Source organism: Colias eurytheme, chromosome 13 (assembly GCF_061535395.1).
Source record: "Colias eurytheme isolate Ceu_HAF_F1 chromosome 13, ilColEury1 Martin Lab GWU primary, whole genome shotgun sequence".
Taxonomy (NCBI): Eukaryota; Metazoa; Arthropoda; class Insecta; order Lepidoptera; family Pieridae; genus Colias; species Colias eurytheme.
Genome location: NC_142992.1, coordinates 6,463,417 through 6,490,415, shown reverse-complemented (window position 1 = coordinate 6,490,415; position 26,999 = coordinate 6,463,417). Strand labels below are relative to the sequence as shown.

At 34.4% G+C, this 26,999-nt stretch overlaps 3 protein-coding genes across 9 annotated transcripts in view; 2 read left to right on the top strand and 1 right to left on the bottom strand.

The window, feature by feature from the left end:
* The window catches only part of LOC149903424 (uncharacterized), a 61,352-nt gene extending 52,826 nt beyond the window's left edge, over positions 1-8,526 (top strand). For 6 of the 7 annotated variants that reach the window (XM_090108729.1, XM_090108727.1, XM_090108733.1 and 3 more), the window contains 2 exons: positions 5,622-5,863; positions 6,247-8,526. In XM_090108729.1, the coding sequence (XP_089964855.1) occupies positions 5,622-5,863; positions 6,247-6,528 (524 nt within the window). In that variant the 3' untranslated portion in view covers positions 6,529-8,526. Of the gene's footprint in view, positions 1-3,586; positions 3,732-5,621; positions 5,864-6,246 lie in introns of those variants that run through there. The other variant, XM_090108731.1, reaches the window with a different exon arrangement.
* A 782-nt stretch (positions 8,527-9,308) lies between these two features.
* caly (ubiquitin carboxyl-terminal hydrolase calypso) lies at positions 9,309-15,027 on the top strand. Its single transcript, XM_090108822.1, has 8 exons — positions 9,309-9,838; positions 9,905-10,052; positions 10,298-10,481; positions 10,797-10,948; positions 11,120-11,308; positions 11,873-11,943; positions 12,856-13,065; positions 13,889-15,027. The coding sequence occupies exons 1-8, from the start codon at positions 9,464-9,466 to the stop codon at positions 14,081-14,083; spliced, it is 1,524 nt and encodes a 507-aa protein (XP_089964948.1). The 5' UTR covers positions 9,309-9,463; the 3' UTR covers positions 14,084-15,027.
* A 1,752-nt stretch (positions 15,028-16,779) lies between these two features.
* clu (clustered mitochondria protein homolog) overlaps positions 16,780-26,999 on the bottom strand; it is a 34,550-nt gene continuing 24,330 nt past the window's right edge. Inside the window, exons 16-24 of the mRNA XM_090109105.1 lie at positions 26,551-26,757; positions 22,820-23,062; positions 22,386-22,468; positions 22,175-22,304; positions 21,589-21,861; positions 20,992-21,117; positions 20,141-20,356; positions 19,551-19,753; positions 16,780-19,174 (exon numbers count right to left, since the gene is read on the bottom strand). Of these exons, the coding sequence (XP_089965231.1) occupies positions 19,054-19,174; positions 19,551-19,753; positions 20,141-20,356; positions 20,992-21,117; positions 21,589-21,861; positions 22,175-22,304; positions 22,386-22,468; positions 22,820-23,062; positions 26,551-26,757 (1,602 nt within the window). The 3' untranslated portion in view covers positions 16,780-19,053. The remainder of the gene's footprint in view (positions 19,175-19,550; positions 19,754-20,140; positions 20,357-20,991; positions 21,118-21,588; positions 21,862-22,174; positions 22,305-22,385; positions 22,469-22,819; positions 23,063-26,550; positions 26,758-26,999) is intronic.

Here is a 26,999-nt window from a genome sequence, read left to right as displayed (position 1 = left end):
CATCAAATATCTTCCTTTTTCCTCTATCCAATCGTTTCTTCACTTGCTTAGCTCTTGTTCGTTTCAATATTAATTCTTGCTCTTTTTTATCTCTTCCTTATCTGGTGTGTCAGTGGAAATAGTAGACTTCCTGATTTTTCGCCCTCTATTATTATACCTTAGGTATATTGTTATATCCCCTATTATATCCCATTTTTCTTATTTTCTTGCTCGCCAGAGTCATCTCGCATTCGAATTTACATTAGAAGCGAATAATTGTGCTTCTCTGCCACTTTTCGCAATGATTCTCCGGTTTTCACCTCCTCATATGCATCTTTGTACTTCGATAAGTCTACTGTCTATTTCTCTTCCCGACATCTCTCTTACACGTACTATCGGCATTTAAAAAAACAAAAAATAATTAAAACAATGTTTCAACCGTACCCAAAAAAAATGTTTCAACCGTCCCCAACTCCTACTTTAGGTAAAATACAGTTATAGTAATTGTAAAAACAATGGTACACAAAAACTAGTCACAATGTCATATTCCACAAGATTCACTTCAAACAAAAACGCACATTTAATAATGTCACTTAAATAGAAACGCTAATAATTGGAAAAATCTCCAAGCAAAAATACTTACTTATGGTCATAAAAACACAATAGGGTCTTATAAAATCAGCTGAAGCGCGCGGAGATCGACGCAATATTGTGGTTCGTGTTTAGAACAGTTGTACGCTTCTTTTTCCCCTTGGACCCCTAACCCCCCCACCAACGGTTTGCGAGATATTCGTGTTGTTTCAACCGTCCTTTGTTTCAATCGTACCCAGTCTACCCTACCTATGTTAGGAAACAGGTATGAAATAGAGAAACAACACAAATACACGTGCGGTCTGGGGCTATCTATAGTCAGTATCAAATATTGATTTGACAATAATAGATAGTTGTGGGAAGTCTATCTAGCTATTATAATGTTAGATCTACCTTTATAACGATTATATTCAATACGTACGTATTTGTCGCTTGCCCTAGCCTCACTTAGGGTCGATTTTTCAATGCTTGGATAAAACTTATCCGTCCAATAAAGTATTACGTATACGTAGTATATTATTATTACAGGTAAATTAGCTTGGAGAAATTTTTGCATATGTAGTGGTGTGTATATTACTCAGATCTTAGAGCGCGTTTCCACTATATCGTTCTGGCCTATACAAAAATGTTTCGATATCCTAACATTACTATTTAATTTTATACTTATTCCTAGCAACACTTTTGTTTTCAATAAAAACAAGTTTTTATTTGAAAGAAAATGGTTTTGACTTTATAAAAAAAAATATATCATTCAATTTTACGTCCTTGAGCAAACGACAAGGCGACTACCGTGAAACAATAAAATATCGTGTCCATAATAATTTGTTTCATAATTAATATTTGACCATAATAATTACGAAACAAAACAAATAAATAAATCGTCACTTGATAGTGGAAAGTGGAAACACGCACAAAACCAGAATAAACCAGTTTACGCTGTCCGCAGGTGCCACGTGCAGTCGTTTGGTACCGTTAGAACATAAAGCACACATTTCATTCAAAAATTATAATTATTATGTACGTAGTTTAATTGATAAATTTTGTATTTGTTGATTGTTGTTATTATTTGTTATTATTGTTATAATATTTGTTGAAGTGAATTACATGTCCCGCAGCCGGAGGCCCCAAATGAAAACTCAGATGTACTTAAAAACTACATTTAATAGCTAAAATGAGACATTTACTCCCATGTCTGCACGATGCAGACCGGAGTTAAAGAATGAATTTCTACAGTTTAATAATTATAAAGACGTAAGCTTGGATGCTAACTAAGGGAAATCGCATCCACATTCTATTCCCGTGCGAACGGCGTATTCAGCAGTTTTGTATGAAGGCAGGGCCATAACTAGTGTTTAATTTGTGTGTAAGTGTTGTAACTTTATATTGTTAATTCAAAATGGCTCCAGTGTTAAAACATGGTCGAGGCAAGCCTTTGACTTCTCAAACTAAAGAATTAAACTTTAAATGTCGTTTCTTTTTCAGGTTAGTAAATTTTTCATTTTAGTAACATTAAAATAAAGTCTCATCTTTTTCAGAGGAGAAACACATATAGTTTAATTTAAAATCCCTTATATATATAACATAAAAACTAAAAATAAAATGTTGTTTTATTTTATTTGCTGACCATACACTACTACAAACGCAAAAATTTCTCCAAGCTAATTTACCTTTAGTCTGTGGTATTACACGATAATATTAAAATGTCACGTAAACTGTCAAATAGGGCAATTAGAATACGTTTTTAAAATGGTAGTTTTATACGTTATTCGATGAATAAGTTTTATCCAAGCATTGAAAAATCGGCCCTTAGATTGATTAAATATATTTTCACGTAGCGTTACCAATTCTATAATATTATTTAGGGATTGTCCGCTTTTCTGCATTATAGTTGCAAGTTATAACACATAGTGATGTCTTGGGTCTCCGTCTATTAGCTTTAGTTTAATGAGAAAAATTTTGCATATTGCATAGGAGTATAATGTTTAAGTTTGACGTCGATTATTATCGCTCAATTTACGCACATAATACCTATGCAATAAAAGCAATCTTAATTGCTTTATAGAACGTAAGCATTAACAGGATAAACTTCATTATTATTGTTGCAAAGTGGTGCTATAGTGCATTGTTGATTGTAGAACACGTGGGAATTACCTAGATACGAGTATTCTAACGGAAATTTAATACCAATGATACTGCTACTATAACAAAAATTATACTTTTTACCGTGTAGGTCATATTTCTACTCCAATGAAATTCCATACTATGATGATCTGTGCATGTAATTTAAGAATTAAATGCTATTATTCGAAGGCCAAGTTTATAATTTTGATTTTTTTTTTCAATCCTATACGACTTCCTTGTATAAAACTAATGGAAACACGTTCTTGTTATTTTTAGATTTTTAGCGTGATTTGTACCATGGGTGAGGAAGTTGGAGGTTATCTAATTTTAAATATTTGTCGCTGTAGGTTTAAAGGCTGCTTAAATTAAATTCTTATACTCATTCTCTTCAAAAGCGATGAATAGGCAATCTTGGTTCTTATTCGTTTTAACAAATTGTTTTATTTTATTCCACTTTTACAATTGTTTTGGTAATTGAAACTAGCAACACATCAGCTATATGAGCTACAGAGGCGTATGGCGTATGGATATAACAATTTTCCTTTCAATCAAAATTCAAATTATAATTTGATCTCTTACAAAAAGCAACAAAACCAGTTAGGTATATCGGAGCTGCACAAATGGCACGTTCGTCGCACTTGCGGATTGAAACCCTTTTGTCGGCTAACCTTTAGGCATCTATTGTATGGCAAACAAGATTTTCTACGAGCTATATATATCGACGTTACTTAGATGGTGTAGGTTAATCCAGTTACCGAATATTATCGCGTTAGCAGCACCAGTTATTGACGGACAAAGAAGCCCTTCGAGTACATATGAGTACCTACGGTGCGTGGGCGAGGGGACGACGTACAAGTGTCACTTGCAAAGTTACGAAGCACATACTAATTTAGTCGACCACCATGACTCAAGTTTGTAGCCCATTATAACGGTTGAGTAACGCGTGATATAATAAAATTTGTTTATTTGTAAATAGAAGTTGCTTTGTTCGCGAAACTTGTGCCTTATCAAATCGATGCATCAACATGATCGCCATACAGGTATTGATTTGTAATAATATTCATTTTTCTTCATTTTTTTTTATTTATTTTTTTTAGTATTGATATCCAATTCGCCTTATTGTTAGGTGTGTTAAATAAAGGAATTTTAATATTTAATTATGAAAATTGTGATAAAAAAAATATTCCCTATAATTTTTGTAATTTTTTTAAAATAAATTCAGTTGTGTACCTACTACCTAAGTATAATAATTTTTGAAGTCGAAAAATAAAACGTGAAATGCAGGATTTCATTTGTTTTCTTTTTTATCATGTAAATGATATACAGCTTCTAGACTTCAATCTTACTGATAAGATAAATATTTCTCAATATCCAGTATAATTGTACTTCCTATTGTTACATTTCATCAGTTATGTGAAAATATCAGTGAAATAAAAATATACTCGCAAGTCACATAAAGTGATCAATATAAATTAACTCGCGCACAATAATTATTGATAAAAGTGAATTCTATAACAAAAATGTCATGGGCCGTTGCAATGTTACCTATGACTTTAGATTATCCGTATCGGAGACGAACTGAAGTCTGTAAGTACAAAGCTGACAGGGGATTCCCTAATTTTTGTGATTATAATTCGGCACCTAGACCCTTTGTTCAAAAGTACCGGCTCCTACATACTATTAAATTATTAATATAGGAGACATAATAATTAATGTAGGAAAAGTCACTTATTAACTTCGATTTTTTTTCAATAGCGTACCTGAACTCTATAAAAACAACGAGCTTCGAGATATCTTTAACCTTTTTTAAAAAGTGTAAATTGAGCATGGCCGAAAGAATTAGGTCATGTTAATGACGTATAACAACTAACCAACCCTTAAAAGGTGCGTAGACATTTCGGATCCCATTTCAAGATTTGCACGCTGTTTGTCACGTAGCCATCGTACGTACCTACATACATAATATCAATGCCGTTTCAATTAGAATCTTTTGTAGAAAATTACCATGCGCAAATGTGATTGTATTTTTTACCTTTGCCATTGTTCATAAAGTTTTTGTTCACTTATGCATCGTATCGTTGTTTGTGTCGTTTCATTTATCGGCGCTAATTTACATAATCAGTTCATGGTTATAAGATGCAAATTTGCGAAGCCATACAAGTTACGCTCCCAATACGCAGTAGGTATATCTGGCATAAACAGCGTTACGTAACGACAATAATGAAGCTTATTGTCACTAAAATAACTCAATGCTAGGAGGTACCTACAACAAAAATATTACAATTTTACACAAGTCCTCTGAAAATGATACCTGTATTTTCTTTTACTCTCAATTTGCGGTTGTGCGTGACGCTCAAGTCGACACGCTTCGAACTTGACCTACATCTCCTGAGAATCCATTGTCTTGGTGTCTGACCTCCATGATGACCAACAATTCAAAGTTATTCAAAGGCTTCAAACATTCTTCCTTAACGCATTTTATGAGAATTCAAACGGCCTCGATTACTCCTTTTAGGAAATATTTTGACCCAAAACTCACGGTAATTGTGTCTAATTTAACAAAAAAACTTTCTCTGGCTTCATTTTTAAACCACCGGTAACTGCAAACTGTCCCGTTATAACAATTACTTATGTACCAGTGAGCAATGACAGTCATTTTCTATAGCTTTGATCGTTTCACTAAATTGCTGCCTAAAATTGTATACGAAAGGAAAAGTGCTAGTCATAATAATTATGTCAGTAGGCTTTCTATAGAACCTCATCATTATTTTTAACTTAAATTAACAAAAACATCCATTAACGCTATTTCAAAAAAACAAACATGAATTAAAATATGCACATAAAATTATAATTGTGGTATCATAAATTATATACAACATTAATTTTAATAAAGCAGCAAAAAATAATATAATTGTTTTGTATCTTTCCAGGCATGTCCTTAGACGAAGGTAGACAGTCACAACGTCCATACCGATATGGCATGGTTTTGCTGTGCGCGGGTGCCCTGATCAATTGGTTGGGCTTGGCCGAAGATTACGCGGAGCCGGTGCGCTATGTGGGCGTGGCCTGCATCGTCGCAGGCGCGCTGCTCATATGCGCTGCCATGTGCTGCTGGCTGCAGTCTCCGGCCCGGCAACCACAGAATGACCGCGCTACGCCTGATACCCATCAAGTGAGTATACTAATCTAAACCATTTTTGGGGCACAAATTGCGGTCATTGTATAGCAAATTGTGGCATTTTAAATAATTAGCATGGTTTGAGAGCGAGGTGTAGATGTGATAACAAGGTTAAATTTGGTTTTGTCTCAAAACCTCAATATAATTTAAATTGATGAACGGCACATTCGGTTCGTCCGTTCAGAGGGACAACTCGATATGCGAAAACATGAAACTATTTTTTTATGTTATGTTGATTAACTACTATAACTTAAGTCTTAATGTTACACCAAGTTGTAGTGTACTCATAGGTATTCCTACCATTAAAACTAACAACTATTTCAGAATTTTAAAATTTCATTAGAATAGCTATTCATTTTGCATCGTGCACGTTACAGATTGACGACCCAATCCATGTGATTTCGATGCCGGATGAAGAGACGATGCAGCAGAAGCCGCCGGACTACGACACGGTGGCCGGCGCGCCGCCGACGTACGACGACGCCATCAAGCTGAACCCGGCGCGGCTGCTGCCGGCCACCAGCAGCGCGCCGCACGCGGCCGCGCCGCCCATCCCCGGGCAGCTGGAGGCCGGGCCGGTCGTCCCCGCACTGCTGCCGCCCGCGCCCGTGCCCAAGACGCCGCCGCCGCCGTACCGCGCGCCGCACGCCATCAGATGAAACGCGCGCGACCCGCAGGCGCTCCCTTAGATCGACTGCTGCCTCGTGTGACTTGTACATATTGTGGAGCGAGCCCAGTCGAGCATTTACGTGGCGACGCGTAGGTATAGATATAGTTGAAACGTTGCGGTATTATTTTATTATACGTCCATAAATATCCACGCGTGGAATCGTTTTAATTGTTTAATCGAATAATATTAGAATGTTGAGCTCGAGACCGACGCGTACTTATGTGATATTAAAATTGTTATTAATGATTAAACTAGTTACTTAATTTACCTACCTGCTGTATATATTTATAAGAGCGTGTACCTATTACCTCGTAAGAAAATTTTGTATTTATTTCTGTTAAAAGTTAAAACTACAAAAAAATGTTGGATGTTACGATTTCCATTTGTTAGAGTTTTTGAGGATGTACCTGTACGGGCTGTATGTAACGTAGAGAAATTCTTGCCCACTGGTTATGTAGAACGAGCATAGATCATATAATATACACCTGAATCATGGGCGTAGCCGGGGGGCAGTTAAGGGGGTTGTTACTGTTACACTACTCGATAAATTACTTCCACACTTCAAAGCTTTTTTCTGTATATATCTTTTATACATATCCTTAATATATTTCATATAATAAGCAACTCATTTTATGTACTTTTAGTCACTTTACTTTCATGAACCCGCCCGCGACTAAAACCCGACTACGCCCGTTTCTCGAATAGAGTACGTTTGTGCCATTAACTTTTTAGCGTATACACGAATACATATGAAACATACAATTACGGCACTATACTTCCTCTTACGTTCATAAAAATTATTTGCTCAATTTATAAAACATATTGTGTGTTCATTGTTCAGGACGGTATGTGGATAATTATATTTTTTCAATGACTAACTCACTGTAAATGTTCGCTATATTTGACCTAACGTTATATAAGATATTCCACGTTCGATAAACAAAGACTACAATAAATTAGGCAACGGTAACAGTAGCCCTAGAGGCACTTATAATGTAATTAACACGACGTAGCTAGTGACTTGTGATAAAATATAATCTAATTAAAACTATTGATTAGAGTGGATGTATCTATATGAGATTTAACTGCAAAGTGATACCAATACTTAAAGAAGATTCCAACATATTAGTATTTGCGTCGACCCTTAGTCGCGCTTATCGTAAAATTAGAACTAGTGTTATATTTAATAATTTATCGCTCCATTTAATTTCCATTCTAGTCTTCAAGTAACGACTATAATAAACGACTTAATGTATTCACGGTGAAGAATAATGATTTGTATTTGTACAGGTTTTCATTGCACAACTTGAAACTAAATTTTATTTGTTTAATAATGTTGACAATCGAATTGTAATCGTTTTACAGGTACCTAAGACTTGATGAAATAACAATAGGTTATTAAATTGCAAACGATTGCAATATATTCATTGTTTAATACATTATTTTAATGTGGATTTTCGAAATTTCTTTTTTTTTACCAACAGTATGTAGTTTTATCTTATACTGATATTAGATTTCTTATCGTTTATCCTTTACATATCAAAATCGACATATCAAAACTGCAATTTTTTATGTTCACACATGTAGCAGTTGATTTAAAGTTCAGTGCCTATCTTTCTTTATTCGTATTAAATCCTAATTGGAAAAAAAAATAAAATCAAAAACTACTTAATTATTACTTATAAATCGCTTAAACTCCACGTGAGTAATCGAACCAAATATCTCTTTCAAGACTTAATATTGATTCATCTACTTAATAATAAAGACGCAATAAGACCCCGGTATCGTAATTAAGTCATGCGTTAAAAAACAATTAAGAATGGGACCAATACGATGTACTTTTACGACTTTATAAAATTTTCTTTTAAGTGTGCCAGGTAATCCTTGAAGATTTTTAATGCTGAAGTTGTGCATTTATTATTTGTACATTTTACAATGCTACGAAATTTGAGTGTACATACAAAATAAATGTTGTTCCAATTGTAAACATCTGTTTTTTATTTAAAAATGAAACCTCTGGATTTCAATTTATACCTACCTATAATAATTAAGGTCTACTTATTGGGGAAGTTATATAATATATTATACACCATTCCGATTCTATAAAATTTTTAAAATCGTACCCCAATACCACTCCCCGCTCCCGTATTGCAAGAGATTGTAATAATAGGTAATAACTGCTGAAACTATCTTTCCGCCTCATAATACGCATTCTCTATGTCTCTTGTAATAACTATATTATTGATTATATGTAACTGTAAGTTACTTTTCGTGTAAATTTCACTGCACTGCAACTTAGATGAAATTTGGTACAAAGATAGAGAGCTAAAGAGCTAAAGATACCTGAAAACTGTCATGGAATAGTTTTTATTCCGAAAATCCCACGAGAACGGGAACTATGCGGTATTTACAAATATATTGAACATTTTTGTTCCATTTTGTAAGGCCAGCGTATAGCATTGAGCATAGGCAAGGTTTTGGATAAAGTTAAAAGAAAGAGAGGAATTTGTAAAAAAAAAATATTTCATATTTGCTGGAGTCTATAATTTCTTAAAATATCTTTCAAACGTTATAGCTGACCTTTTCTGCAACTGAACCGACCATATTTAAAGATATTTTTCTATCTAAGCCACATGATCTCATATGATAATAATTTTCTCCATTTAAATTTTAAACTACATATCGCCTTTGCGAAAATAAATATATCATCTGTGCTTATGTCTATGTAAAATGTCAATTGTCAAAGTCAATTGTCAGATGTCAAATAGGTCAACAGTAAACACGGTGTTAAATCTTAATTGATTCCAACAACAAATTACTTAAACTAATTAACTAATATCTCACTCTGCTAATATTGCATTTACATAAAATACCAAAGAGTAGATATTGTCTGATATTAAAAGTGTGTATTTCACTTAAAATACATGAGAAATATGCCGGTAGAGTTGAACAGCCTAACCGAAGGTTGGTTGGAATTAGAGAGTGATCCGGGGTTATTTACATTACTGCTGGAAGATTTTGGTGTCAAGGGAGTTCAAGTTGAAGAAATCTATGATTTACACAAACCCTTGGAAAGTCCCGTTTATGGGTTTATATTTCTGTTTCGATGGATAGAAGAAAGACGTTCGCGACGGAAATTTGTAGAGCAAATCGAAAGTTTTGTTCGAGATGAAGAAACTATTAACAATATATTTTTTGCTCAACAAATGGTTCCCAATAGCTGTGCATCACATGCTTTATTATCAATATTATTGAACTGTCCTAACCTTCATTTGGGAGAGACATTAAGTAGATTGAAAGTATGTTTTATTTTAAATACAATTAGCGATCACTATTCGACTGTATCTAATAAGAAAATTTTTTAGCACCACACATTGGGTATGAATCCAGAAAACAAAGGTTGGGCGATTGGAAATACACCAGAACTTGCCTGTGCTCATAATTCACATGCTATTCCACAAGCTCGTAAGAAGACCGATAAAAATGCTGGTGTTCCAACAGGACGATTTACAGGTTTAACATAACTATTAAATTAACTGTGGCTTAATCAAATATTTAAAGTCATAATTTCCATACTATGATGAATAAAAATTGCAATTACCTAATAATAATTTATAATAAATGGTTACCATAAACTTTATACTTTCTTTTGTCTTTAAAAAATAATAAATTGGAAAAGAAAAACATTACTTGTACATTTTACAATGCTACTACACATTTAATAGAGTTGAAAATTAAAATACTTTATCTAATTTTAGGAGAAGCATACCATTTTGTAAGCTTTGTGCCAATAAATGGTCATTTATTTGAGTTGGATGGGCTGAAACCATATCCAATGGATCACGGACCTTGGGAAGCTAATGAAGACTGGACAGAAAAGTTTAGAAGGGTCATGGTTGAACGGCTGGGCCGGGATGCTGGTGAACAGGTCCATGATATAAGGTATAACAAAATATACTGTCTCTAATGACTGTTTTAATATTTCAAATGAATACTTGGAAATTAGACTCACTGCAAATTTTGTTAGCAAAGTTTTTTTATTACATTTCATTATATTATGTTCTTAATTCAATTAATTCTAATACTGAATGTAGTTAAAGTGATGAGGATCACACTGTTGTCTTCAGGATAATTTTAATTTATTCTTACCCATGGAGGCAACACCACTCTTAAGTTGACAACCATAATTTTTTATATTTTGATTATTGCTTGTGCAGATAAACATAGTATAAACAAATATAATTATTCACTTTACAGATTTAATCTTATGGCAGTTGTTCCCGATAGAAGAATTGCCCTGACACAAAAACTGAATGCACTTGAAATGAATCAAAAGAGAATTAAAGAAGCCATTTCTAAAATAGGAAAACATCTGCGGCATTTGCTTTCAAAGCCGAGAGATTATAATGGTAAGGTTAATATTATTATAGCTAATTGTGTGTAATATTATTTGTACAGATTTATTAAAAACAAGGTTTAATCTCATAGAAAAATTCCTTGTAATAATTGCATTACATTTGCATTATATACCAAGAAAGATTAAATTTAAGTAGGTATAAATATAGTTTTTTTTTTTACAGAAGACTCAATATCACAGGACAATAGCGAGGAATTATCAAATGATACCTCTAACCAAGTCTCGGAAGATGCAATTATAAATGCATTAGATGCTATGGAGGCTCCATCTTTTGACTTAGATTATATTCAGCCTATCACCATTGAGATTGGTGTTTCAGATAGACCACAACAGGATAAAAGTATTAGTTTAGGTTAGTACCAATGAAGGTAGATGTAGAGTTTAAATGAGCAACACATGTGATAGCTGATAACTGAATGGATTCCTATAAAAATGTTATTCCTATAAAAATTCCTATAAATATAATAATATTTCAATATATTAATATAATAATATTTCAGGACAATTTTCACACATGGCACGATCTGATCCCATACTAAGCTATTGCTTGTGTTATGGAAACCAGATGGCTGATAAACATACATATATATTTTAAATAAATACTTATATAGATAATAAACACCCAGACACAGAGCAAATATCTATGTTCATCACACAAATATTTGCCCCGGGTAGGAATCGAACCCACAACCTCTGGCTTTGCAGGCAGGGCCACTACCAACTAAGCCAACCGGTCAGTCGAATTTTAAAATTTGGTACTATATGCCAACCTGTAATGTATTTTTTTTTCTTAAAAATAATTTGTTGATGATTGTAACCACCGTAATCATAGTTTATTAGGGAATAGTGTAACCAAATACAAGTGGTATAATTTTATAATTAAAAATCTGTTTAAAATAAATCATTTAATTTTCAGCTGATCCTGTAGAGCAGACAGCTACTTGTAAATTTTTCACAATAAATGGTGAAAATCAAATATTGACGAATGTAAGTATCTCTTAATACTTCACTTGAATAAGATTTTAAATTCATACTTAGCGCATCACACACGGGGAAGATAATGTAAAATATATATCTTAGAGCATATTTCCGATTATCGCTCGCCATACAAATCCTATGAGCCATAACACACGACGAATATAATATATATTTTACCTTCAATATCTTAAAATACCAAGCGATAAGCCATCTATAGGCCGGGAGATACTGACACAAAATTTCGGGTCATTTGTAACAGGATGGCGGTTCTACAAGGGTCTTAGTATGCAATGACAAAAAGAAAAATGATGGTCAGAACGCTGATACCGGATACCTTAAGATACTGTAATATTTTATATTAGAGAATCTTAACATAAAATATTATAGTATCTTCACCGTGTGATGCGCTTTAAAATTAATAATATCATATATTAGTCAGTTCAATAAAGAAACGAATCTTCAATGGCGGCCAAAGCTGACTTTGACAGATGGTAGGATCATCAAAAAAGAAAATAAAAATAACGTAAATTGATAATTATTTTATTAATTATTTCAAATTGGTTGTTGACAAACTTTTTTGTTATTGTATTTGTGTATTTATATGAATTATCATATTTACGTATACAGAATGTAATAAAATCCCCATAATACTTGTAATAAGCCCATAAAACTGAACAACTTTTCCCAAAGAACATATTTTGTCAAATTCCAATAAAACATTATTTACTTTCGCAAATGCATAATTGTCATTGTAAATTTATGATAAAAACTATTATAGGGAAAATCAAATACATTTTAGTGATTTTATTTTTCCATTTTTTTTTTGCATACCGTACGGCCGTGTGTGAGCGAGAGGGAATGATAAGCGCCGCCATTGAAGATTCGTTTCTTTAAAGAACTAACTAATATTAAATATTTCAGTTACACCCAACATCAACTACAGCCCTTTTGAAAAGTAACAACATGCCCATAATCATGTGTTGTGAAGTAGCGCCGGAACAACCGTACAGATTTAGGAAGATACTGTTTACACATTCTGAATTAAATGTGTTTCTGAGCAGTATTGTGAGCGAGGTGCAGTCGTGTCAGCAGGCTCTGAACGACGAGAACGATAAACGGGATATGTATAAGGTAATTTATGTTTTTTATTATATTTATACTAGCTTTCCGCCTGCGGCCTCGCCCGCGTTTTCAAAGAAAAACCCGCATAGTTCCCGCTCCCCTGGGATTTCCGGGATAAAACATAGCCTATGTTGCTCAGTGTAGATGCAGCTTTCTAATGGTGAAAGAATTTTTGAAATCGGTCCAGTAGTTTATGCGTGAAAACCATACATACATACATAATTACAAACCTTTCCTCTTTATAATATTAGTATAGATTATGTCTAGAACAAATAAAAAAAATATATGTCATCTTGTTATATTAGATATTCAATCCGCAATCACATTCTAAAAATATTTTCTGTGATAAATCACATAGCTGAGTAATGGTCACAAATACAACTTTAGTATATTAAAGCTTTAATAGCATTGCGTTATAGTCAGTTTCATATGGATAATATAGTCACCCAGTATATATTATATGCTAATTAGCAAAATATGAAATATCATCTATCTCTGATTAATAATCCTACGAAATTACGTAGTATTATTAGTTCAAAGAATGCTTCTTATCCCATGTGATAGAGGAGTGCCTCTTGACCAAACACAAATAAAACAACTTTATTTAATATGTATATTTTTAATTTTTATATTAAACTAGCGGTCCGCCCCGGCTTCGCCCGTTGTACATATTTACGTTTTCTCTACATAAGAACCATCCTCGTACTTCAAGGAATATAATAAAAAAAGAATTATCGAAATCGGTTCAGCCGTTCTCAAGTTATGCGCTTACCAACACATTTTGGGATTCATTTTTATATTATAAGATGTTATTTTTTAACCTATATTACAGGTGGACGACTGCCGGCGGACGCACAACTACGACGAGTTCATATGTACATTTCTATCGATGTTGGCGGAGCGCGGTGTGCTTGCGGAGCTGGTCGCGGCACAGCTGGAACGTGGTCGATCGCCGCGCGTGCGTCGACGCCGGCCCCGGCCCCGCCCCCGAGCTAGACCACGCCCACGACCGCGTGCTAGGAAGTAGCTGATTGGTGGAATCTCGCTGCGTATTGTGCGCCGAGCGAGACCACGCCCACGTCCGCGCGCGACTGTTTAGCTGATTGGTGGAATCTCGCTACGTATTGTACGTCGAGCGAGACCCCGCCCACGTCCGCAAGCTACAAAGTAGCTGATTGGTGGATGCCTCTAGCACGTAACGCGCGCGAGTATGTAGCTGATTGGTGAACGCTTATGACAAGTACCCGGCCTCACGAAGCCCCGCCCACGATAATACGCGTTAAAAAGGGAGACATATTTAGAATTTGAATTTGTGAAATATACCAAACTTCCTACTAGGAATCCAGTGCTCCATCAATTCTCTACTATACTCTCAATGTAACGATATTGATTAATTACATTTAAAAAGTCAAAATGTAAAGATAGCGCTTGCGTATTTTTTTTTAAATATTTTAATAATAGATGGGCCATCCATATACTTAAAAAATCACACTTACCTTGTATCCAATTTTTTTTAATCTATACACCGACACAGATAAAAGATAACACTTAACTTAAGCTCAGTTATGGTTCTAGGATTAAAATTGTGACAAGTCTCTTATAATATTCACCATTACATCAAAATTTTCCGCCTTAATTTATCATCTTTATTTTTTACGTTATAAGTATTATATAAATAGTTTTTATTTATCTTAGTTATAGACACTTGTATATATATAAAATGCTGTTTCTTTTTTCCAATTGAAAAAATTCATTTGTGCTTGTCTATGGTAGATATTTTCATTGTATCAAAATATAGTCTTGTGTGTATTTTTTTTGTAAACTAAGGACACTATAACCCTAGATTTGTAAAGGATAAAAATATGTGCCGCCATCTACAAAGGTAGAACGGAATATTTTTCTTTTTACTGTTTATACTTGTTTTTTATGTATACGTTTTTAAACAACATACAGTATGTATGATAAAATGTTTGTTATTTATCAATAAATATTATACCTAGAGATAAAAGGTGTTTTTCTTTTACTACATTTTCTCAACCATTCCTTGACTTGCATAGGCATTCTCAACTGTGCTAATTCATCGTTACTCAATTTGTAAAAAAATAATTTATCAATAGCACACTTAGCTCAGTGTATTTTTACTGTTAAAAAGTAGCGATTACAGTATCTGACCATTCGAGTTACTAGGTAGACTCTTCGAATGCATAGGTACTTTTTTTCAAATCCATAGCCGCATAAATTCGATCACGTGTGAGTAGGTAGTGTAGTCACTTTTCGCCTGGATAGCTAGTACGTATCTCGGACCATTGCCATTAATGGAGTAACCTATTTATTAGTCTTGATAATAGTAAGATTACTTGTCTATAACTTTTCTATCGCTTGCACTTCTATCAATGTGGGAAAGAACTTAGCAATATAATAAAGTTTATTTGACTCAGAAATACAAACAAGGAATATCAAATATGCAGATCTAATTTGCAGGTACATACATTTTGTTACAACCAGAGTTTATATTGGGGTCATTCATACATTATTATATTTAGGTATATGTACTTTACAATCTTCATACAATACATAAGTGCAGGCAATACCATTCCATCTTTTTCATAAACAATCTTCCCAGAGGAATATAATTTAAATTTATTATACCTATTTATATATTATTAAATGGTAGACTGAATAGACCATATCTTTAGGTGTGCCCTTTCATTGATTGCATCACTGCTAACCATAGATAAGGTGACAGTAGATATGGCAAAGCGCAGCGCGGCGCAGCATTATTTTTTCATTGACAAAGTATTGTCGCCATTGTCCTCATTGAAATAACATTGAAAAAAGCGCAGCGCGCATGAAATGATATTTTTTATGTGTATGCATCAAAACTCAATATCTATGGTATATTTTTTCATTGTGTAAAATTGTGTATAAAATCATAGAAGCAATTGAATATTCAATATTGTATGATGTGTCGGTATTTCAGTAAATATTTTATCAATACATATAAGTAATTAATCAGATTTGGTTTCCACATTTAAAATAAACCTTTGAGAGTATACAACATAATTAATTAACTTATTGCATTGAAGCATTCCCCGTTTTCCAATTACAGCACTAGAGCGCATTATGCGGCATAATGCTTAACGTTGAATGTTCCAACTACAGCAACGCTTCGCACAATCGAGCACTAGAAAAAGTAATGCGCGTGAATTGATGCGTGCAATCGATTTATCGTTAGTAATTATTAATGGTTGGAAAAAATTTTAAAGCTTTCGTTTCATTGTAGTTTTTTCGAAATAATCAAAGTTAATTCAAATTGTGTTAAAAAAAAATAAATATAAGCATGGATGAAGGTACAAACATTGAAAAAAATGTTTATGAAATAATCAAAATCCAAATTACTTAAAATAACCGTAAATATTTTTCAACCAATTATTATGTATACCACTTTATTTACACATTAATTAATGAGGTTATTGCTAACTCTATGAATATTTTTTTTTTCAACACTGAACTTAGCGGGTGCGTTTCACGTTCCAATTAAGCATCAGCATAATTCGGCATTGTGTGGCACTGAGCCGCATTATGCTCTGTAATTGGAAAACAGCCATAAATTGCAGTTGCATGATTATTATACTCCAGATTGATACTCTGTTATTTGTAATGTGTTGTACTCATTCATCTCCAGTGTATTGGGAAGAATAGGGATAAAAATTAAAACAAGTCTAAATTAAAAACGAACTTTATTAGTGAACTACGAACAGCGTCGTATTTACATGATCGTTATATTGTTAAAGAAATGTAACAACAACAACATCATTATTGTAAGTTTAGGCACGTATCGTATCGACCAACACCTTATATTATATAACATTTATCTTCGGAACAAGGTAATATAACCATAGGATTGTGAACACCAATACAAACTTACTTATTGCACCAGAATGCGATGCGCATCGCTATAATTCGGCTCTAAATCTACGCAATGTACCGTCACTTGTACCTCACTATTGTGATCCAAAACTTACATCCCGCATTTGATGACAATTAAACAATATTTAATGTTAGTTGGCAGAGTCTCATAATTATTGATACAAAAAAAAATCAAAACTAAAATAAAGCATAAAAAACGTAAACATACATAATTGCAAAATTTTGTGCTCGAAATTTTATACATATATTTCGCTCGAGTTGGAAAACGTAACATATAAAAATACATTATAGTATACAGGGCATCATCGTTCTTTACGATATTTATTAAAATTCATTGACATACTAAGTGCTTACATTCATATCTCGAGAAAGACGATAATCATAACACACAGATATATGAATAATTTGAAGAATAAAACATTTACATCATTTTACAGTTCTAAAATTGTATTTGATATTTCATTAAAATTTCATAATCATAGTAAAGCGTAATTTGATAGGCAAAAGCTCCATTGCTTCGACAAGGCAAGTCACTCGATGATTCGACACCATATCACAGTCTAACAGAAACATTAATAAAAAAACTTACTTTCACTACACATATGGCACTAACTACGCTAAAATCAGAGAACTAAAGACGATTCGTTAAGGCAGTATTTAATCGGCGCTTTATCACAAGTACCCTTGCTTATCCGTAGCAACAAAACTTCCATTTCACATTCTAGGGGAGCCTTTTCCTGTTACATTTCAATGACAATATATTCAATCCTCTACCAACTATCGGTACTCCAACAATATACCTTTACCCACAATCGAATAAGGGCCGATTTTTCAATCCTTGGTTAAAATTTATCCGTCCAATAGTGTTACACGAACATATTAAAATGTCACCTGTAAACTGTCAAATTCGGGCAAGTAGGATACATTTTTGAAATGGTAGTATAATACGTTATTCGACGAATAAGTTTTAACCAAGCATTGAAAAATCGGCCCTAAGATAATTATTGCTCGTCGTTAACAATCGATAAACCATCGTATAATAATTGATATTAGACAAATTGGCAGTAGCACCAGTATAGCATTACAGCGACGCGCACTTTCGGGATCACAACCAAAACTTACTGCTATTATCACTACATAAATTGCACTACTTGTGGGCGACCGTGATTGCAAGGAGGCGTCGAAATACGAAATAAATCCATTATTACCGCCGAATATAACGCTCATGCATAGACACTATTGCGCATTGCGAGAATTTATAAAATAACACTTAATTATATTTGATCAAAATAATTTTCTCAAAATTTGTCTAACAAAAAAAAAACTACATCAAACCTTAGCACACTATTCACTACAGCATACATTCATAGATAATAAGGAACAATATCATCAATCGATAAAATTAAAGGGCTCGAAAGTTGTGCATTCATTTCAACGGACTCTGGACGACTTCATAGAAAATACTTAGTTTAAAAGTTATACATATTTCAGAAAATACATATACCTTTGAATTTTAAAGTTTACTGGAGGTATTAACAATTTTCTTCAATCATACTGCATTGGGCACACCTCTGAACTAAGTACGATACATATTTAAAATTCCATCAACATTAATATAGATCATAGGATTCATTTCAATTGATTAGTCAAATAGCTTTAAAGTTACTGTAGTAACGACTATAATATTGGTAACTATATTCTATGTCTAAATGAGTGAGCAAATTTGTAAATAAACGACCACACCACTATATATTATTCATTAACCATAACATTTTAGAAGTAGTTTAAACATAAAAATAATATTTTAGAAATATTTTTTGTATTGACCAAGCGTTTATTTCCAAATAAATGCATATACTTAATATGCAAAAAATACTTTAACACTTTGCTACAAGACTACATAATTTTTTATTGCACTTTTTGTATATCCAAAACAAAATCCCGCGTCATTCATTCCCAATTCGTTCACTCATTGAGGCATAGACATTAGACAAGCACAGAGTGCACAACTCTCGAGTCCATAGACAATACAAAACGGGGTGTCTATGGCTATGTGCCCCGCTACGTTCAACTGTCGGCACGTTTGGGCGCGTCGCTCTTGTCCGGCTCGTTCAGCGCGCTCGGTATCGGCAGCTCCTTCAACTGTCTTTTCTCTATCTCCGCTTTGAACTGCTCTATGTCTTGGGGACTGTGAATGGGAGTTGGTAACGTTATTTATTAATGTAATAAATGTTAAAGCTGAAGCATGTAAAATTGAACATAATTTATAGTCGCGTTTATCACTCAGGAATTGGCAAAACGTCAATGTTAATTTATGTGATATCTTATAAGCGTTAGTTTCACAGTTTCCTAATAAGTTTAACTTATTTGTCAGTTAAAATGACACATTTCCAGGGACATTCTTTTTGATATTTATTAATTTCAGATATCAGTGTAGTTAAACTTTTAAGGGAAGGACAGGACAGGGCAGTGAAGCTTTATGCATTCGCTATTTATCCAATTTTATAAGTCTCTACCCACTTGTATATCTTGCCCTACAAAGTTCCAAAAATTGAATCCCTCACCTAATCTGCACGAAGAGTATCCCATTGATCAGGTTGAGCATATCGATGACGGAGGCCATGGCGGGCGGCTGGATGTGTATGGGCGGGTGCGGGGCGAGCGGCTTGCCGCACTCCGCCAGCCGCTTCTGCACCACCACCGCCTGCTGCGTCAGGTGCCGCAGGCACTCGGACGACTCGCGCGTCTTCTCGTGCTTCTCGCCCAGCTACAGGTGACAAGTCGTTTTAATACGCATTAATTGTTCACCCTGGGTCCGTACGGGTACTTTTTAACACGCGCTTTTGCTTCATTTGTAAATATTAGCTCAATTTTGACCCACTTTAACCAGATTTTTCAAACTTTGTACACTTATCGAGGATCGGTGATAGTGCAATAATTTCACGAGTTTTAGCGTGTTTTTTAGGTTTTTTTTTTAGCTAAGTACATTAATTTTGTTACTTTTACATATTTTAAAATCAAGCGGACAAATCCAACAAACTAAATATCATTAAAAAAAAAATATTTTATTTAGTAGTCTAAAAATGTATTCTGAATAATCAATTCTAGACGTATATTAAGGGTGTCTGCGGACGACTCGCTACAGTGTACCCACCAGCGTCTTGTATATGGTGTAGGTCTCCTTCTCGTGCGCGAGCGCCGCGCGGAAGTCGGCGAGGCAGGAGAGCGTGCGCGCGAGCAGGTGCCGCGCCACCGCCGCCTTCAGCGAGCGGCCGCCGTGCGTCGCGCTCGTCACCGCTAGCGCGCGCTCCGCGAACCGCAGCGACAGCTCGTACTCGCCCACCGCGTGCAGGATCAGCGCTATGTTGCTCTGTGGAGATCGAGAGAGTATGAGTGCTGTGTTCTATGGAGTGATTAAATATAGAGCTTTTCTCTATGTGTTAGAGATACATGTACATGAGCGCTGTTTTTTGTGCAGTTGTGTAAATGTAAAGCTAAGTTTCTCTATAGGTCATACATACAGGGTGTAATCGTTAAGTGTGCACAAGCGATTATTCCGTAACTATTACAGATACCAAAAAACTTTAAACTGATTTCGAAAGTACTTAACCTAATGAGTAAAATGGCCGTAATAAATTTTTAAAAATAAAACGAGAAATATCGAAAAATGTTACATTAAACGCTCCCATACACTACTTGTGCACACTTAACGATTACACCCTGTAGAGCCGTTTTTCTCTATGTGTTAAAAATATATGTACATGAGCGCTATTTTTTGTGGAGTTGCTTTAATGTAGAGCTGTGTTGTTCTACTGGTCAAAGATATATGAAGAGCATTCAAAATTCAGTTAAACCAAATATTGCCACATTATTGAATTTAAGTCTCAGAGTAATTTAAAAAGTGAGATATGTTTGTGTATTATAATAATTCCCATTATCTTTAAATTGTTTAAATACAAATTTCATCTTCAAAAATTACACAGCAAACAATTAAAATATACATACATCAAGGAGAGCCATCTCCGGATGGTTTTCACCGCAAATCAACAAAGCGAGGTAACGCGCGCGGTACAACAGCTTCAGCGCTGTGCTCACTTGCCCGTTTGCGAAGCAGTATAACGCCAAGTGAGACTGAAAAAAATAATTAGATTCACATTATATTTTCGTATTAAATAATTTTTTATATGTCAATTATAAATGTTGTGTACTTTTTGATTCCTTAAATAAAAATTCCTTTTCAAAGAGTCCTGGGATTGTTCTCTTATCATATTGTTGTTAATCTGCTTGGTGTTTAGCAATCTCGCTGATACGAAGTCAAATACCTGTCCTATATAAAGCACAGGCGGGCAATCATACGCAAGCACTGCTCTATCTCACCATAAACAACCATATCCCAAAAAAAATTAACACAAACTCACATATTCCGTTATAGTATACGGGTGGTCGATGCCGTTAACACGCTCGGACATAAGCACTGCCTTCTGCTGGTCATTGCGTCTCTATGTTCTCCGGTCACATAGCACAAGCGAGCTACCATACGCAAACACTGTGCTATCTCTCGATGCAAAATGATACCCCAAAACAAAAGTAACTCAAACTTACATATTCCGTTATAGTATACGGGTGGTCGATGCCGTTAACACGTTCGGACATAAGCACTGCCTTCTGCTGGTACGCCATTGCGTCTCTATGCTCTCCGGTCACATAGCACAAGCGAGCTACCATACGCAAACACTGCGCTATCTCGCCATGCATAGCTCCGTATACATTGTTGAGAAGGTTTAGGGCTTCGCCAATGAGTTCGTGGCCTTCGGATACGGCGCCCGCTTGAATCTTGTTCTGGCCGGTTGTGTAGAAGTTGTACGCGTCTGAGGCCTTGAATAAATATTTTGAATTATTAAATATGTACTTAGATTAAATATGTACTTGGAAGAGATTGCTTTTGAGCAATAAGGCCGCCTTTTAGTACGTATGTGCCGTGTGCTTTCATTGTATTTAATTATAGTATAGCTTATTTATGTTTGGTATATTATGTACAATAAAGAATAAATAAATAAATACTTATTGGAAAAATAATTTTTGATTTGATATTTAGTTTAGTATCATTCAAGTGCTCTTTATCAGTTACAAAAAAAAACACATCTTATTTGAAATAAAATTTTTAATAATTGAAAAATATATCACTTACTCTGGGGTTGATATGTTTGACAACTGGGAATATATTCATAATATCGGCTGAAGAAAATGTAGTCTTGTTCTTATTGTCGAAGTCATATTCTCTAAGCATAACTTGCAAGCCAACTTTAAGTGCGAATGACCTAAAATGAATAAACGAAAAAAATTAGACATTGAACAAATTATAAATTTGAAAGGTATGTATCCCATTTGAAAGAATTTACCTGAGCAGAGAAATTTTTTGTAGACCATGCTTCTCTATAACTGCATCCATATTATCAGCATTCAGTTCATATCCCCAGTATGCCTGTGAAGAAAATAAAACAAATTTTACGTATAGTAATCAATGATTATTTATTCGTCAATTACACTCTATATCTGTTTTTATATGCTTGTGCGCTTTCATTTTTTTATTAATATTTAAGGCTTAATGTATATTGGTGTATCACAGGTGGATTTGTTAGAATGTGCTAGCTTTCATTTTATCAGAAGAATATATCAGTTAATAAAAGATGCGTATAAAAGCATAGTATAGTACGCTATATTATGCTTTTATACGCATAATTTTGTGGGCGTTACATACGACGTCCATAAAAATACTGCGTTTCCCCTAGCAGTCATATATCCTACTCGTACTCAAGTGTCAACGCTCACATACCTTCAGCTCCTGTTTAATCTGCGCGAAAAGCGTCTTGGGCGTCAAGTTCTGCCAATCCGGTGAGGGGGAGGCGGGCGAGGGGGGAGACGCGTGACGAGCGCGTCTGGCGCGGCGCCCGCGGGGTCTGGTGGAGCGGGCCGCGGCGGGGGCTTCTATAGCAGACGCTACGGGGGAACTGCATGCGCCCAGCAGACAGTTCAGGAAGTGGGAGACGGCCGCGCCCGTGCACATCGCCTCACAGCCCTGGACAAGAAACGTGTAGGGTCAACCGGGGCAAATGCAACTAAAAAATAACAAGTTTCAAGTTTGATCGGTTGCAGTTATCTCCTTTTATATTTGGTCATTTATTTGACCCATTTAGTGATTTTTGTATTTATTCAAGATAATTTTAAACCAATCAAGCAATACAGTATATAAAATACAGTCTTATAAATAACTGGTAGTGAGAATATTTCCTAAAATTGGTAGAAAAAGTTACATTAACCCCTAGTCGGGGGTAAATGCAACTAACTGCCATAGCTCTTCTTCTATTTCATATAAAACAACGAATATAGAATATATTTATGAGATTTCATGTTATTCATAGGATTTTGAACTGGATTACCGTGTAGCAAGGACGAGTTTTCAGAAAAATTGTGGGGCAAATGCAACTATTTGTTAGAGAATTAGTGTGGGGAATGCAAAAAACTTATTCATCGATATTTTTTTATTATTCTGCGTGTGATTTGTATCGTACTATTGTGTATTAGGGAACTATTGCTACAATAACGTTGCGATCGTAGATGGCGCCGCATTATTTAGAGGAAAAACTCATGTACCTACTTTGATTTACCACTTTAAATCGCAACAAAAAAAATTACAGTGCCCCTACCTACTAAGTCAATTTTAGTTTTTGGTCAGAACAATTAATATTCTTTGTGTTAAATATTGTTAAAAACGTAAACCAAACAAAATACGTTTATTAGTTAATCAACCGTTTACTAAAAATTACTTGAACAATCACAGAACTATCCTACCTATCGTTTTTAGTTATATTCTTTAACCACGCTTTTTTATATCTAATTTGAATTTTACTTATGAACCCGTGTCAGGGTATAATATCGAAGAAATAATCGATGGTTCTTCTTTAATAAATCATAAAGAAAGTATATTTTGACTACCAAGAAGGATACATAATAAAAAAATCGACACTGTCACATCACTAGTGTTTTTAGTTTCATACAAAAATATAAGGGGCTATTGTAACTAACCTCACAGTTGCAATAACCTCACAGTGAAATTTTCATGAGGCAAATGTAACTGCATCAATAACACAAAATAGACTACTAACTACTAACGCACTAAAAATGTAAATGAAATAAGCTTAACGGTTTGTGATAATCATGTCCAATCAAAAACACCTGCAAAAAATTACTCCTAAACAATTTTTTTTGTCTGCAAAACTCGACACCTGTTTTTACGCACACCAACTTCAAAATAGCGGTTTGACACAATGACCTATCAATCAAATAGTTTTCATCGTAGTGGCACCATCTATTACTTGTAAGATTTATTAGTCGTTGAGTTATTGAATCATAGGTGGCGATATATTACAACAACTCTAATAAATTAGTTATGATAAGGAGTTGCCATAGCCCCATAGTTGCAATAGCCCTGGGTGACCTTATTTTAATTAATTTGGTCTAGAAACTGATTTTTTTTATATTCACTTTTTTCATTGCAATAAGATATTGGATCGAACAAAAACAGTGACCTACTTAAAAATATGTATGGTTACTGTATAGCATGTTATTTTTTTAACTTTACAAAAAAGTAACTCAGGTAATAGTCCATTGAATAAAAAGTTCTAGAGTGCGTGAGTTAGTAACCATTTTTTCATTTTTCGCTTAAATCTCAAAAACGGTACATGTTAGAGAAAAACTTTCAAGAAAAATTGAAAGGCCATAAAATTATTTACAAGTTGTACCTAAATCATTTTTTCCTATATCCTACCGTTTCTGAGTTACACGCAGTAAAAAATGATTTTGGCTCAAACAATTTCCAAAATTCCAATCGATCAAAAAATATTTCTTTCTTCCAAAAAACTCAAATGTGCAACTTGTGACCGGTACAGATAGATTGCTCTTAATTAGGTCTATAATTGATAAAATAAACACATTCCTCCATGGAAGCCTTTAGGAGGAATCGATTGTCAAAATACATATTATAATAAGGTAGTTTGAGTTACTGAACTTGATCTTTTTATTTTTTTCTTCCAAAAAACTCAAATGTGCAACTTGTGACCGGTACTGATAGATTGCTCTTAATTAGGTCTATAATTGGTAAAACAAACACATTCCTCCATGGAAGCCTTTAGGAGGAATCGATTGTCAAAATATTATATTAGGGTAGTTTGAGTTACTGAACTTGACCTTTTTTTTTCTTCCATAAAACTCAAATGTGCAACTTGTGACCGGTACTGATAGATTGCTCTTAATTAGGTCTATAATTGGTAAAATAAACACATTCCTCCATGGAAGCCTTTAGGAGGAATCGATTGTCAAAATATTATATTAGGGTAGTTTGAGTTACTGAACTTAATCTTTTTATTTTTTTCTTCCATAAAACTCAAATGTGCAATTTGTGACCAGTACTGATAGATTGCTCTTAATTAGGTCTATAATTGGTAAAATAAACACATTCCTCCATGGAGGCCTTTAGGAGGAATCAATTGTCAAAATATTAAATTAGGGTAGTTTGAGTTACTGAACTTGATCTTTTTATTTTTTTTCTTCCAAAAATCTCAAAAGTGCAACTTGTGACCGGTACAGATAGATTGCTCATAATTAGGTCTATCATTGATAAAAATACCAGATTCCACCACGGAGGCGTTTACGGGGAATTGAATTTTATTAGGGTAGTTACGATACTTGAACTTTTTATTTTTTTTCTTCCAAAAAACTCAAAAGTGCAACTTATGACCGGTACAGGTAGATTGTTCATAATTAGGTCTATTATTGGTAAAATAAACACATTCCTCCATGGAAGCCTTTAGGAGGAATCGATTGTCAAAATATTATATTAGGGTAGTTTGAGAACTTGATCTTTTTATTTTTTTCTTCCAAAAAACTCAAAAGTGCAACTTGTGACCGGTACAGATAGATTGCTTATAATTAGGTCTATCATTGGTAGAAATACCAAATTCCACCATGGAGGCGTTTAGGAGGAATTGAATTTTATTAGGGTAATTACGATAATTGAATTTTTCACCTTTCATGGAATGTAGCTCGAAAACGGCTGCGAATAGAAAAAAATGATTGAGGTACAACTTGTAGATAATTTTATGGCCTTTTAACTTTTCCTTGAAAGTTTTTCTCTAACATGTACCGTTTTTGAGATTTAAGCGAAAAATGAAAAAATGGACCCATTCCCCCCCTCCGCCCACTTCGGGGCTCCTCCTAGTGTCCCGGGGTTTTAGTATGTTTATTACCTAGGGACTCTTGCGTTACCTGACATGTTACCGAAGAAACATCTTACGTTACTAACTCACGCACTCTAGACCCCCCTTGGAGGGACTCATTCAATGGACTATAAGAAGTTATTTGATAATGTCTATTCTCTGTGCATATTTTGAATGATTTTTTCCGATACTTGTATCAAGCACTTGACATACCTAACCTTGAACATGAACACAAATATTAGTGAACAAATCTGCTTTTCTAACAATTTAGATTATAAAAACATTATATTACCTGCAAGTAAGTCGTATAAACGTGTTTAGCAGAACGCAGTATAAGCTCAGCGACGGCAATAGCGTGCAAGTAGCTGAGCGACGCGTGCGGTCTCAACGCAACGGCCACGCGTCCGAGGTAGCGCACGTTGATACCACGTGCGTGTAGTGCTTCAGTCAGGCCCGCGCCGTCCATGGGAGCGGACGTGTGCTCGAGGCATTCGCGTACCTGTAGAGATAATGTTATTTATTTAAAAAATATTATTTAAATCCAAAATAAAATCCTAATAGGGACATTTCATTTTAACAAGGCAAATTTATTTATTACTTAGAATACGCAAAATATCAAGGTATTTTTTTTTAAATATAGTTTCAAATTTTTTTGAACCAACAATGGAGAATGTTCACTAATTTTGATTATTAGCACTCCATATTCTCTGTCAAAAATAAATAATACTAGTGAAAAAATTA

Bases quoted from the DNA above. Each gene is read 5' to 3' on its own strand.
- caly (XM_090108822.1), top strand. From the start codon at position 9,464: ATGAGAAATATGCCGGTAGAGTTGAACAGCCTAACCGAAGGTTGGTTG. The intron at 10,949-11,119 runs GTAAGGTTAATA...TTTTTTTTACAG, and splicing joins AAAGCCGAGAGATTATAATG to AAGACTCAATATCACAGGAC. The intron at 11,309-11,872 runs GTTAGTACCAAT...TTTAATTTTCAG, and splicing joins GGATAAAAGTATTAGTTTAG to CTGATCCTGTAGAGCAGACA.